Source organism: Gadus macrocephalus, chromosome 4 (assembly GCF_031168955.1).
Source record: "Gadus macrocephalus chromosome 4, ASM3116895v1".
In the NCBI taxonomy this organism is placed as follows: Eukaryota; Metazoa; Chordata; class Actinopteri; order Gadiformes; family Gadidae; genus Gadus; species Gadus macrocephalus.
Window position 1 is genome coordinate 2370201 of NC_082385.1, and position 14236 is coordinate 2384436.

Below are 14236 nucleotides of genomic sequence, written 5' to 3' on the forward strand. Positions count from 1 at the left end.
CGGCGTGCTGTTCTGTCGAACAGTCACTCAACTCCTAGCGACGGCCTTCTCGTGTTGTGGACCCGCGGACCCCAGACCCGAGTGTGTGTACAGGGTGCAACGTTACGCCACAGTTGTGGGTTTAAGTTATAGGCTTGAAATGGAACTTTCTGGAATTTGGGTCGTGTGTATGATTTCTTTCCCCCCATTTGTGTGCAGGGTGATTTTGCGTGTGTGCGTGCGTGAGTGTGTGCGCCTCTGTGTGCTTGTGTGCTTTTTTTGTGTTCTCCCCCCCCCCCCCCCCCCCTCTCTCTCCGAGTGCAAAATACGCTGAAATAGTGATGGTAATAGATTATTTATGTCTGCCTTGAGTGCCAGAACACATGTGAGTTGGACCTGTGAGTTTTCTAAGTGTGTATGACAGTTACACCCCCCCCCCCCCCCAAAAAAAAGAAGCATGCCACTTAGTGCGTGTGTGCGTGAGTTTGAGCGTATGTTTGTGTGTGTTTGCGCATGTGTGTGTGTGAATGGTTGACTTGGTTGTCACATGCTAACCTTAAATTCACAGTAAGCTAACAGGGTGGGGCTGAGTGTGTGTGTGTGTGTGTGTATTTATGTGTGCGTGTCTTTGTGTGTGAGTGTTTGTGTCTGTGGGAGATTGTGTGTACCGGTATATATGTGTGTGTGTGTGTATACAACAGCCCAAAACATTTAATAATAATAACACTTGAACAGCACACTGAATGTGACCTGCAAATAGACGGTGTAATGAGTTATACATGGGACATAATATTCCTTCGAGATGGGCTGTCGATGCACATCTGGGTGGGTGTGTGTGTACGTGCACGAGAGAGAGAACACAGAACACGTGTGTGTGTGTATGTGTGTATATGTGAAAGTGCCTTTTTTTTTTACCTTGGCCCCTTTTTTTGGTGAGTTTTTTCGGAAATCCACTCACGCATGTTCCCCGGTGACGAGCAGCAGCGCTCAGAACGACAGAACCACAAAGTGTTTAAGAAGTAGATTACCGAATAATTATCCAAACTCTAGCGTTTTACCCATCGTGACATTGCACTTTGATGTATAGGGATTGTGTACTCGGCATGTAGCATCACAACATGTTGGTGCATTTTAACTTAACAAGGAGGGAGGCTTTCTCTGAATGTGTATGATAAGAAAAATGAAAAGGATTTTGTCCGTTAGTATTGCTGTATTTAAAAACCCTGAGCTTCCTAAAGCTAAGCTCATTATAGCCAAAAGGAATTGTATCGATGTGTTGTATTTATAATATAAATCAACCTGAATAAATTAGAATTCAAGCCATCACTTGTTTGGGATTCATTCACACACAGACACTTCTTTTTCCGTGAGTCGTTGTGAACATTGTGCTTTCATCCATTTTATTTCAGGATACGGCGGCAAGTGTAATTAATAACTCAATTATAACTCCAAATAAATGATGAGGATGATCAAATCTGGTTTAAAATACCCTCCGTAATCAAAAGACAATTACTAACCAATTTTCTGTTTTTTCAATTAAGGGTTTTCTCATCACTCGCTAACAAGAGTTGTGGAGCAGTGGTAACAATTTGTGTTCCTTTGGTCTGAAAATATATTCCCAGCTCGACGAATAGAGGCAAAAAATCCAAGGAAGATATGATCAAGTCATTCATCAGCTGTCAGAAACGATTTGTTAGCGAGTGAACGTGTGCACACACACACATTTCAGTCTCTCACTTTGCGATCGTTCAGGGAAAACGGGCGTCCTGTCACGTGCCTGTTCCGAGTCTGACCCCTATTCAGTCATTCAGACCCCACACAACCTCAGGGGTGGGGGTGGGGCTTAGCACCGGCTGCCTCAACCCCTGGACCCGGGCCTCAACCCTTGGAGCCGGGCTTCAGCGTGGCGAAGGGCTTGGAGTTGCGCAGCGACCCCGCGATCTCCTGCAGGAAGGCGGCGATGTGCGTCTCCTTCTCCGACTTGCGCCCGTCGAAGATCACCACCAGGGTGAAGTGGGGCTCGGGCCGCGTCAGGTAGTACGTGCTCTGCACCTTGTCGTCGTAGAAGTGCACCGCCTTGTCCAGCGCGTTGAGCTCGGCGGCGCGGTCGCTCATCATCATGATGACGTTGGGCCAGTGCGTGAGCGGCCGCTCGCCCGCCGGCAGCGACACCACGGCGGGGAACTGCTCCACGCCCTTGGGCGCCTCGCGGTACGCGTGCGGGTGGTGGTAGCCGTGGCCCTGGAAGCTCTCCGAGCCGCGGTTGTCGAACACCAGCGACACGTTGCTGGCGTCGTGCTTGCGCACGAACGCCGCGACCTTGCCGTGGTAGTCGGGCGAGGCGCGCGCCGTCAGCGCCCGCATGTCCGCCGGCGTGCCCTGGCGGCCGAGCGCCTCGTGGAAGTAGAAGCTGAACTTGGCGAGCAGCGCCGCCTGGAAGCCCTGCAGCCAGAGGTAGAGGTGCGGCGGCGGGACCGAGCGCTGCGACTGCCCGCCGAACAGGTGCTTGCGCGTCTCCTTCTGCCGCTGCAGCCGCTGGCCCCAGGCCGCCAGCTTGGAGTGGGCGCCGTGGAGGCTGAGCAGCGCCGGCAGGAAGCGCCACTCGGACACCTGGGCCTGGCAGCGCAGCAGCTGGGTCACCACGTCCACCTCCGTCTGGAAGCCCTCCTCCACGCGGCCCAGGATGGGGTGGTAGAACCTGGGGGGGGGGGAGGGAGGAGGAGGGGGAGGATTGAAATTAGCAGAAAGAAATTTCCTTCTTATCAATGATTTAAATAAATATGATTGATCATTGATAGATTTACCTTCAATCAATGATTGAAAGAAATATGATCACATGAACAACTTCCGGTTTTCAAAATAAAAGCCCCCCTCACTTTTTCACCAGAACCCTCTCATTGAAATTAAATCAAGCGGAAGTACGTAGGCGGGCGGAGCCAGGCTAGGAATTTCCGATACAGGTATCGATATCGGAGCCCCCCCCCCCCCCCCCCTCAGTGACGCACCTGGAGCTGTACTTCTGCAGGACGGCCTCCAGGGGGGTCAGCAGCTCCTCCGAGTCGAAGCTCTTCTGCGCGGCCAGCGAGTGCATCTTCTCGTACAGGTCGGCCATCTCGGTGCGCGCCTGCGTGAAGTGGCACAGCTGCTCCGACAGGTGGGACAGCAGCTCCTCCAGGCAGGGGGCGGAGCCCTGCTGCACGGGGCGCACCGCCGCCACCACCTTGCGCAGCTCGTTGTGCAGCGACGTGTAGGTGGTGCGGATGGAGTCCTTGCGGCTGAAGAACGACTGGCTGCCTGCAGGGGGGGGGATAACGACGAATTGAGCCGATTGCGCCAAAAATAAAACCTTAAAAAGGTGACATATTTTACCACCAGGTGTGAGTGGGGTCAGCCGTTACAAGCCGTTTTGGAAATCTCCCTCTTCTGACGTCACAAGTGGGCGTGTCCACCTAGATGTATGACGATAGATGAGCAACGTTTGCTACAGTCCACTGGGTAGGCTGGTAGACTGATCTATCCAGGGTACATCTAGGTGGACACGCCCACTTGTGATGTCAGAAGAGGCAGATTTTCAAAACGGCTTGTAACGGCTAATCACACTCACACCTGGTGGTATAAAATTTCACCTTTAAGGCATTGTTTGAGGAGGATGCGTTGGGTACGCACTCCTTACAGGAATCTATCAATTAAATGAGTCCGTTTGGATTTGCGTTTCCTGAACAATTGAACCCCAGATGATGATAGTCATGGAAGATCTGAAAGCTCCCCACTGCTTTCTGAATGTAGTCATCACATTTTTCTTAATACATGGTTTAAATTAACACCATACATATTTATAAACGAAGGCTATTCAATCTGCAACCCGCGCAATGACGTCTCCGACTTCGTACACAGAACACCGTGGTCACAATAAGGTGCGTACTTAACGTTCACTTTACCCAGCTTTTGTCCGAGAAACGTCATATTGTAGTACGCCTTCTCCGCGGCGGCCAGGTGGGCCAGGGCGGCGAGCAGGGCCGTCCAGATGGCCCCGGCCCCTTTGGTGGTGTCCTTCTCCTTCTCCACGTAGTCCTTGGCCCGGTCGAAGGAAAACATGCCCAGCTGCGTAAAGAAGCTCTCCAGGATGGCCCTCTCCCGGGGCACCGGCCGCAGCTCATCCTCCCGCACAGCCTCGGTCATCATGACTCAAAGCTAGGACGCCACAGGTTTGGATACGACTCTACACATGAAGGAAAACGCAAAAAAAAAAAGGAAATCGAGTGATCTTAAAGTCTTACAGCTTAAGTTAATGTGAAGTAGATGAAGCGGACGGCAATTGTGAACTGATTTCGGACTATAGCGCGATTAAAACGATTTCCGCCGTGAATTTGGACGATTTATAGTATGCAGTAACATTCTATAGTCTAGTGTAGTTTATATTGTAAACAAGTATTTTAAAGATGCTACTTCAATCTGTTTGAAATGGACAAGGATCAGCAAGCGCTCACCACCTGACAGCCATGTTGGTTACGCAATGTCAACAATACGGATCCCTACAAGGGCCAAAAAGCGAACACGCATAACACCGCTGCTCCATTCATCCGCCGTACAAAAATAGATCTTATTTAATGAATGGCACATTGTTTATACATTTTAAGTATTATAAAACATTTATATTTAGTTACATCAAGGAAAGTATATTTTTTTCGGTTGTCTTCAACTGTTGAACTGGTTGTTGAACTTGGTTTGGAAGACGACCAGCACCTGCACAACGTCCTGCAGGGGATATTAATAAACGTGAAGGACACTATTTTAAGGTAAGGTTGCTCAACCAAGTATAACCACACTCTTTCGTTGGCCAATCAATACAGGGAGTGCCTCCATAAAAACATTGGATTTGGCAGCACAGTTTCGAACATGGAACATTTACAGGGTGAATATAGTCCTGTTACGTTTTTTAAGAACCTGAGCTGCCTCCACATAGCCTCTAGGAAGCAGATTCAAACACACAAGCTGTATTACCCTCACTTAAACACTAGGAAGCAGGACCAAACATATAAGCCGTAAATACTATACATAGCCACAAGGGGAGCAAGACCTTATTGAAGGCTGCTCCATCCACAGAAGGCAGCACCTTTAGATAGGTGAAGAAGCCGAAGCCATTACGTCACCCCAGCCCCGCCCACTGCATAGGCCACGCCCACTTGATGTCCATAGAGTGGCGAAGTCACGCCCCTTCCGGTAGGGCTCATGGGACCTATGAGATCGAAAAATATGAATGGGTGTCAATGGAGAGAAAATAATTATTTTCTGGTCCCGGTCTTTATATGCCCTGGATTACACATATGTTGTTTGTGGATTTAAATGATAATTTTTCATGCAAAGAAAACTAGAAGAAGTTTGATAATTTTAGGTTTTATGTGAGGCCGCTTTGTGAACTACAGCTCTTCGCTGCTCTAGACGCATATGATATACGTCACCACACCCGCCCTTGGAACTCGGCACAGAGATTGCGATCTCTCTGCCCCACTTCACCGCTTTTTCCAAGGGGAGGATAAAAGCATCGAAAGAGGTGAAAACCATTATAAATCGGGGCACGTGCAGAGTTTCAGTTATGCCGATGGGAAGATTGTCGGTCTTCTCCACGCCAGTCGCAGGGAGCGTGACGTCACATACGAGCCGTGTAGTCTTTCTCGTTGTGTTTTCTCTACAGCCTTTATCTGAACAATTGCACAATAAACGGTCGAACTCTTTGCATGAAAAATTATCCTTTAAATCCACAAACAACATATGTGTAATCCAGGGCATATAAAGACCGGGACCAGAAAATAATTATTTTCTCTCCATTGACACCCATTCATATTTTTCGATCTCATAGGTCCCATGAGCCCTACCGGAAGGGGCGTGACTTCGCCACTCTATTAGCGGGTGATTCGAAGTGAAGAGGCCAGAGATCAATAGGTAGACGGCGGAGAGCCACCGGGCCTAAGCCCGGGGGCTTGAAGTAGATCACGGTATTTTCCTCTCCACGCGTTAGATACAATTCCCTCCCTTAAGCTTCATAGTTACCATACCGAAACATGCCTACTTTATAACAAATAAAGTCAGTTAAAAGCAACCCGGGATTGGACTATTTTCTTCGAAGAATGCTGCAACAGTCCAGAATGTAAACGTTTAGCAATACTTAAACTAAGCATATACAACCCTAAATAAAACGTTTAATTAAAAAACTCTTAACACGGAAACGTCCTTCAGTGATCTATTCCATTGTATATTTTCTATGTTGATGTTTGATAGGCCAACGCAACATTGAAGGTGTGATATTGTGCTACCAGGGGTGTGTGTGTGTGTGTGTGTGTGTGTGTGTGTGTGTGTGTGTGTGTGTGTGTGTGTGTGTGTGTGTGTGTGTGTGTGTGTGTGTGTGTGTGTGTGTGTGTGTGTGTGTGTGTGTGTGTGTGTACAGCCATTACAAGCCGTTTAAAATAATAGATAAGCAACATTTGCTACAATCCTAAATCTCCCTGAGCAATGGAGACCGTGGGCCTGTACTACGAAGCTCGATTAGAGGGTTGTGATAGGCCTACACATAGATTTTTTTCCTTTTCCTTTTATTAAGATCAAAGTGTGAACATTGTATTGTTTTTTCGTTCACTATTCAGAATTTAAAACCAATAGAAAAGTTAATAAACGACAATTATTATTTATACAAATGAATCCTCTAAAGATTTTCAAAAATCAGGAGAAAACAGACAGATAATACAGTGTAATCTAAACATTTATAATGAGTTGTATTCAACAACTGGGGTCATATTCTTAAAGAAATTCTCGTTAAAAGACAGCAGGAGACATTAATGCAGATCTCTCAGATCTCACATAGAGATTATCCTTCATGGAACAACATTAGTTGTTTAGGTGGTTTGATTATTTTATCATCAAACTAAGGTCCTAGTCTGTTTGATTGACAGGTGAGAGGATCAGGGGGGCAGAGTTTGTACCACCATTATGTAAACCTGGGCAGAGGAATGGATAGAGAGGCTCCCTGAAGGTGCAGCCAGTAGCAGAGTAGATATGAACCCTGGCCTCCACATCATAGAAGGAGAGCAGACCCTCATCATAATCAACAAACACCCCCACCTTCTGGAGCTCAGCTCTCAGAGGGAGACGGACAGCAGGGTCATCTCTAAAAAACAACCCATCATTGTCAAAGTAAAGCGTCCAGTAACCCGTCTCAGGGGTCCCTTTGATCCTGCCGATTCTGTCGATGGACTCTCTGACCACTCCTAAATACCATGAGGTCTTGTCTTTAACCTGGACCTCAAAGTAAAATCTCCCTGAGGAGAAGCTCTGCCTCGTTAGAACATATATCTTCCTTGTAAATCTTTTAGGGTTGTCTAGGAGTGTCTTCACTACACCTCCATCATGTACTTGTTTCCCGTCCTCAGACAGGATGAGCTGGGAAGAAGCTGTATCAGGATCCAGAGTCACATCTACTTCATACTGCTGGACACTCTTCAGTTCAGCTTCACGCAGCTTCTTCATCTCCATGTTCAGTGTCTCCTCCAGCTGATCCAGGGATCTCCTCAAGGTCCCTGAGTATGACGGAGGTCGGACCTCCACGGTCGTCCAGTCCCTGGTGGGTGGAGGATCCTTCAGGGATCTGAAGGCCTGGAGGAAGTGGAGGTGGTCTTCGGTGTATGAGAGCTGCTTCACCTCTGAGCTTCTATTGGTCAGATCTTCTATTTCCTGCTCCAGCTCTTTGATGAGGTCATCAGCTTGTTTCTCTGTGGATTTCAGTTTCTCTTGAACAGTTTGGTTGAATTCATCCCGGCACTTTTCAACACAGCCTATCAGAGCAGTGAAGACCTGGCCACCAATGGCTATCTCTCTGTCTGCATCTTTGCTGCTCAGTTCCACTGTGTCTTTGATCTCCTCAATCTTTTGTTTTCTCTCCTGGATCATCTGCGGAACTTCAGACTCTATCTTCCCCAGCTGGGCCGTCTTCACTTCATACTCCTCCTTTAGAGGTACAACAGGATGGGACCTGTGGTCACCCTCTGTGCAGAACTGACACACACACACCTGTTCAGTCTGGCAGAAGAGCTCCAGAAGTCTGTCGTGTTTCTTACACATCCTGTCTTCCAGACGGTCCATAGGCTCGATCAGCCGATGTTTCTGCAGGCGAGCGACTCTCTGATGTGGCTCCAGGTGGGTTTGGCAGTAAGAGGTAAAACACACTAGGCAGGACTTCACGGCCTTCAGCTGGGTCCCAGTACAGAAGTCACAGGGAACTTCTGCTTGTTCAACAAAAAGCTGCTCTTTTACTCGTACGGTTGTTCTAAACTGAGCAGCCAGCTCTGATAAGAAGGTATTGACCTGTAGATCAGGTCTTGTGTTGAAAAGCTTGTTGCAAACAGGACATTTGTACTGGACTTGTTCATCCCAGTACTTTGTAATACAGGTTCTGCAGAAGTTGTGTCCACATGTGGTGGTAACTGGATTGTTGAACACATCCAGACAGATGGGACATGAAAAGTTCTCTTCAGACCAGCAAGTGTTAGCAGAGGCCATTCCTAGACACAGACGACGAGGTTTATGTATTGAACAATTATATATTTCTAATTCTATTATGGGAAGAGAAGTTTTAACTTTCTCAAATTTGTGCTGTTTTACTTACCTTGTTGTTACTGTCAGTCAGACTATTTATTCCAAAATGTGTTTTATTTATCTCCTGATCGAGAGACCTGCTTCCACGTCGGATGGCTTTGGTTTCTATTTTAGGCTTCGCTTCCATGACCAAATTTCCTCTGCTCTCCTCCCCTAACCCCTGGCTCCTCCCATAACCCCTGGCCCCTCCCCTAACTCCTGGCTCCGCCCCCACGGACACAGTTCACTGACGTTCCAACCTCCAGACTCTTTGGACGCATTCATAAACCGTGTAGGCTACTTCAATGCATTGATGTGTTCTCTTGTTTTTGCCGTTCAAATATGTTCAACCATTAAAAGACTGGACACAGAGAGCCCGGGAAAACAAGAAATGTTTGTGACAGTGACCAACTGATTAAGAGCTGTACAAATACATTTGACTTGATTTTGACTTTGGCTGGTATTTTCTCCACAGTCTTTATAAAAACAACCCTCCCCTGTGTGCTCGGGTTTTATGTGCTATTATGGTTGGTATTCATTATTGTTTGTATATCACTCATCTCTGAGAGGTACACAACCTCGTCTCTGAGGTACAACCTCGTCTTTGAGATACACAACCTAGTCTCGGATCTACACAAACTGATCTGAGAGGAATACAATCTCATCTCTGAGAGGTACACAACCTCGTCTCAGAGGTACACAACCTCGTCTCGGAGGTACACAACCTCGTCCCTGAGGTACACAACCTCGTCTCTGAGGTACACAACCTCATCTCAGAGGTACACAACCTCGTCTCTGAGGTACACAACCTCGTCTCTGAGGTACACAACCTCGTCTCTGAGGTACACACTACCAGGTGCTGAAGCCGTCAGAGCGCCCGGAGCACGACTCGGCCCAAAGGTCCTCGTTAACGGGGTTCATGTGTTCATGCGTTGTGGCCAGGCAGCGGTTGTGGCTGGATGGATGAGGTACATGCGGGGCCTCTGCATGAGGCCTGCTGCAGGGTTCCCTTCTTCTATATCCAGGTTCACTTTGGGATTTGATTGGGACTTTTCAATGTTGGATTTTGGATTTTCGGCTTTCCCATGCGTCACCAGTAGATGGCGGTGTTGCATTTCCCTAAACGTACAGCAATCTAATTTTATAACAGCTCGGTTACACAACATCAATAGACTATAAGTGTCTGAGGTATGCAGTTCTTCGATTTAATTGTAAAACACTTATTTAGTTTGTTTGCTTAATATAAAATAATATGACTATTTTATGTTTATTTTCTCGTTTGTATTATTAATTAGTTAATTTGAGTTTGTTTATGCTTTTGTTTTGAAGTTATTACTAGCCTATGTATAGAGGTGGCGGGCATAAGTAAGACAGGCACTGGGAAGGGTCATGGTTTTTTACCAGCTGTACGAGAGACAAAGGAGTGAGGCTGCAGGTTCACACTGTTGCACATTTGTTTTGTTTGCTTTGAAGATCGGAAAATAAACCTGCAGCAATCTAAATTCACGACTGGACAGTGCAGGGGACTCTTTCCCCTGCACTGCGTAAGATTTGTCCCCCCTGGTGCCTCAGTGGCTATTTTGATTACGTTGCTTTGTTTGATTTCTTAATTTTCAAGTTATTGTTTTATTGAGGACAAATCGCCACTACAATATGAATATGACTTACTTACCCTTTGGTATACTTAGAGAAGACTAAACTAGACCATGACCTACTAACCTTTTGTAATGATTAGAGAAGACTAAACTAGACCATGACCTACTAACCTTTTGTAATGCTTAGAGAAGACTAAACTAGACTAGGACCTACTAACCCTTAGTTATACTTAGAGAAGACTAAACTAGACTATGACCTACTAACCCTTAGTTATACTAAGAGAAGACTAAACTAGACTATGACTGTCTAACCCTTAGTTATACTAAGAGAAGACTAAACTAGACTATGACTGTTTAACCCTTAGTTATACTAAGAGAAGACTAAACTAGACTATGACTGTCTAACCTTGCGTTATACTAAGAGAAGACTAAACTAGACTATGACCTACTAACCCTTAGTTATACTAAGAGAAGACTAAACTAGACTATGACCTTCTAACCCTTAGTTATACTAAGAGAAGACTAAACTAGACTATGACTGTCTAACCTTGCGTTATACTAAGAGAAGACTAAACTAGACTAGGCCTTACTAAGCCTTAGTTATACTTGAGGATCATTGGTTTGCTAGGACTGCTGTTGGCGGTGCCTCGCTGAACCTTTCCTCCACATTTCACACACCTCCACCCAAAGCTCAACTCCACCTTAATGCTGTTGAAATGCAAGACGCAGTGTGGTGACAACAAGTGTGTGAACACGGTTTTGAAGGAACCACCTTGAAGGAACTTTTCATTATTTCTTGTGTCCATTTAGTGAGGTTGGGTTCGTGTTGGGTCTCTATCTCCTTCTCGTGTGTGTGTGTGTGTGTGTGTGTGTGTGTGTGTGTGTGTGTGTGTGTGTGTGGCAACAAAGGCTCTTCAACCATATAAAACACACACACACACTTATTTTTTTCACTTGCAACAGTATTTATGCTGAATGCTATTGACTGGAATGTATCTATTCCACTTAAATTATCTATTACAATGATAATGTAGACCAACACATTTTTATTTTGACTTTTATTCAACCAGAAAACTCCCATTGAGATTAAAAACCAATTTTTCGAGGAAGTCCTGGCCAAGAGGCAGCAACAAATAACATATGACACATAATAACACATACTTTTTTTACCTTTTCCTTTTATTACAATTATCAAAATTGTAAAGAACATTGTGTTGTTTTTTTCATTCACTATTCAGAGTTTGAAACCAATAGGAAAGTTAATAAACGACAATTATAATTTATACAAATGAAGCCTCTAAAGATGTTCTACATAACAGCAGCTGTTAACAATTTTATAGCATTAAATTCATGAAAAAAATCAGGAGACAACAGACAAACAATAGAGTGTAATCTAACAATTTATAATGAGTTGTATTCAACAACTGGGGTTATATTCTTAAAGAACTTCTCGTTAAAAGGCAGCATGAGACATTAATGCAGATCTCTCAGATCTGCCAGAGATTATCCTGAATGGAACAACATTAGTTGTTCAGGTTGTTTGATTATTTTATTATCAAACTAAGGACCTAGTCTGTTTGATTGACAGGTGAGATGATCAGGGGGGCAGAGTTTGTACCACCATCATGTACACATGGGCAGAGTAATGGATAGAGAGGCTCACTGAAGGTGCAGCCAGTAGCAGAGTAGATATGAACCCTGGCCTCCACGTCATAGAAGGAGACCAGACCCTCATCAATATCAACAAACACCCCCACCTTCTGGAGCTCAGCTCTCAGAGGGAGACGGACATGAGGGTCATTTCTAAAAAACATTCCATCCTTGTTTAAGAAAAGCGTCCAGTAACCCGTCTCAGGGGACCCTTTGGTCTCGCTGATTCTGTCGATGGACTCTCTGACCACTCCTAAATACCATTTAGTCTTGTCTTTAACCTGGACCTCAAAGTAAAATCTCCCTGAGGAGAAGCTCTGACTCGCGAGAACATGTATATAGTTTGTAAATCTTTTAGGGTTGTCTGGGAGTATCTTCACTACACCTCCATCATGTACTTGTTTCCCATCCTCAGACAGGATGAGATTGGGATGAGATGTATCAGGATCCAGAGTCACGTCTACTTCATACTGCTGGACCCTCTTCAGTTCAGCAGCACCACGCAGCTTCTTCATCTCCATGTTCAGTGTCTCCTCCAGCTGATCCAAGGATCTCCTCAAGGTCCCTACGTATGACGGAGGTCGGACCTCCACCGTGGTCCAGTCCCTGGTGGGTGGAGGATCCTTCAGGGATCTGAAGGCCTGGAGGAGGTGGAGGTGGTCTTCAGTGTGTGAGAGCCGCTTCACCTTCGTGCTTCTATTGGTCAGATCTTCTATTTCCTGCTCCAGCTCTTTGATGAGGTCATCAGCTTGTTTCTCTGTGGATTTCAGTTTCTCTTGAACAGTTTGGTTGAATTCATCCCGGCACTTTTCAACACAGCCTATCAGAGCAGTGAAGACCTGCCCACCAATGGCTATCTCTCTGTCTGCATCTTTGCTGCTCAGTTCCACTGTGTCTGTGATCTCCTTCATCTTTTGTTTTCTCTCCTGGATCATCTGTGGAACTTCAGCCTCTATCTTCCCCAGCTGGGCCGTCCTCACTTCATATTCCTCCTTTAGAGGTACAACAGGATGGGACCTGTGGTCACCCTCTGTGCAGAACTGACACACACATACCTGTTCAGTCTGGCAGAAGAGCTCCAGAAGTATGTTGTGTTTCTTACACATCCTGTCTTCCAGACGGTCCATTGGCTCAACCAACCGATGTTTCTGCAGGCGGGCGACTCTCTGATGTGGCTCCAGGTGGGTTTGGCAGAAAGACATAAAACACTCTAGGCAGGACTTCACGGCCTTTAGCTGGGTCCCAGTACAGAAGTCACAGGGAACTTCTGCTTGTTCAACAAAGAGCTGCTCTTTTACTCGTAAAGTTGTTCTAAACTGAGCAGCCAACTCTGATAAGAAGGTATTGACCTGTAGATCAGGTCTTGTGTTGAAAAGCTTGTTGCAAACAGGACATTTGTACTGGACTTGTTCATCCCAGAACTTTGTAATACAGGTTCTGCAGAAGTTGTGTCCACATGCGGTGGTAACTGGATTGTTGAACACATCCAGACAGATGGAACATGAAAAGTTCTCTTCAGACCAGCAAGTGTTAGCAGATGCCATTCCTAGACACAGACGACAAGGTTTATGTATTGAGGAATTACAAATTTCTAATTCCATAATGGGAAGAGAAGTTTTAACTTTCTCAAAGTTGTGCTGTTTTACTTACCTTGTTGTTACTGTCTGTCAGACTATTTATACCAAAATGTGTTTTATTTCTCTCCTGATCGAGAGAACTGCTTCCACGTCGGATGGCTTTGGTTTCTATGAATGTTAAGTTTAGTTTCCTGAACAAAACGTCCTCTTCTCTCCTCCCTTAACCCCTGGCTCCTCCCCTAACCCCTGGCTCCGCCCTCACGGGCAGAGTTCTTTGACGACACAACTTCCAGACTCTTTGGGCGCATTCATAAACCTTGTAGGCTACTTCAAAACATTGATGTGTTCTCTTGTTTTCGCCATTCAAATACGTTCAGCCATAAAAAGACTGGACACAGAGAGCCCGGGAAAACAAGAATTGTGACCAACTGATTAAGAGCTATACAAATACATTTGACTTGATTTTGACTTTGGCTGGTATTTTCTCCACAGTCTTTATAAAAACAACCCTCCCCTGTGTGCTCTGGTTTTATGTGCTAGTATGGTTGTTATTCATTATTGTTTGTATATCACTGGTAGTGATATAAGGCTCCAAGACTCTAACCTCGGAAAGCTGCCAAGTCATGTGACTCGGGGTAGGGCAGACGAACCACACCAACAATGTGGCAGGTGATTCCACTCAATTAAAAGCAGGTTTACCCAGATCTCTGAGAGTTACACAACCTTGTGTAGACGAGGTTGTGTAACCTCGTCTCTGAGGTACACATCCTCGTCTCTGAGAGGTACACAACCTCATCTCTGAGAGGTACACAA

General features: G+C 45.8%; 2 protein-coding genes across 6 annotated transcripts; both read right to left on the reverse strand.

The window, feature by feature from the left end:
- Positions 1 to 1353: 1353 nt before the first annotated feature.
- On the reverse strand, positions 1354 to 4605 carry kics2 (KICSTOR subunit 2). Of its 3 annotated transcripts, none has more exons than XM_060049513.1 (4): positions 4467 to 4605; positions 3918 to 4198; positions 2985 to 3273; positions 1354 to 2677 (listed from the first exon to the last, which is right to left on the reverse strand). In XM_060049513.1, exons 2-4 carry the CDS (start codon positions 4159 to 4161, stop codon positions 1858 to 1860), a joined length of 1353 nt encoding a protein of 450 aa, XP_059905496.1. In that variant the 5' UTR covers positions 4162 to 4198; positions 4467 to 4605; the 3' UTR covers positions 1354 to 1857. The 3 variants fall into 3 exon arrangements, with proteins under 3 accessions (XP_059905496.1, XP_059905497.1, XP_059905495.1); XM_060049514.1 differs by having other exon boundaries at positions 4470 to 4549; XM_060049512.1 differs by having other exon boundaries at positions 3918 to 4507.
- A 1945-nt stretch (positions 4606 to 6550) lies between these two features.
- Positions 6551 to 13643, reverse strand: LOC132455628 (E3 ubiquitin-protein ligase TRIM39-like). Of its 3 annotated transcripts, none has more exons than XM_060049517.1 (2): positions 13497 to 13631; positions 6551 to 8528 (listed from the first exon to the last, which is right to left on the reverse strand). In XM_060049517.1, the coding sequence occupies exon 2, from the start codon at positions 8524 to 8526 to the stop codon at positions 6904 to 6906; it is 1623 nt and encodes a 540-aa protein (XP_059905500.1). In that variant the 5' UTR covers positions 8527 to 8528; positions 13497 to 13631; the 3' UTR covers positions 6551 to 6903. The 3 variants fall into 3 exon arrangements, with proteins under 3 accessions (XP_059905500.1, XP_059905499.1, XP_059905498.1); XM_060049516.1 differs by lacking the exon at positions 13497 to 13631 and adding an exon at positions 8633 to 9168 and having other exon boundaries at positions 6554 to 8528; XM_060049515.1 differs by lacking the exon at positions 6551 to 8528 and adding an exon at positions 11517 to 13392 and having other exon boundaries at positions 13497 to 13643.
- Between the last annotated feature and the right edge of the window lie 593 nt (positions 13644 to 14236).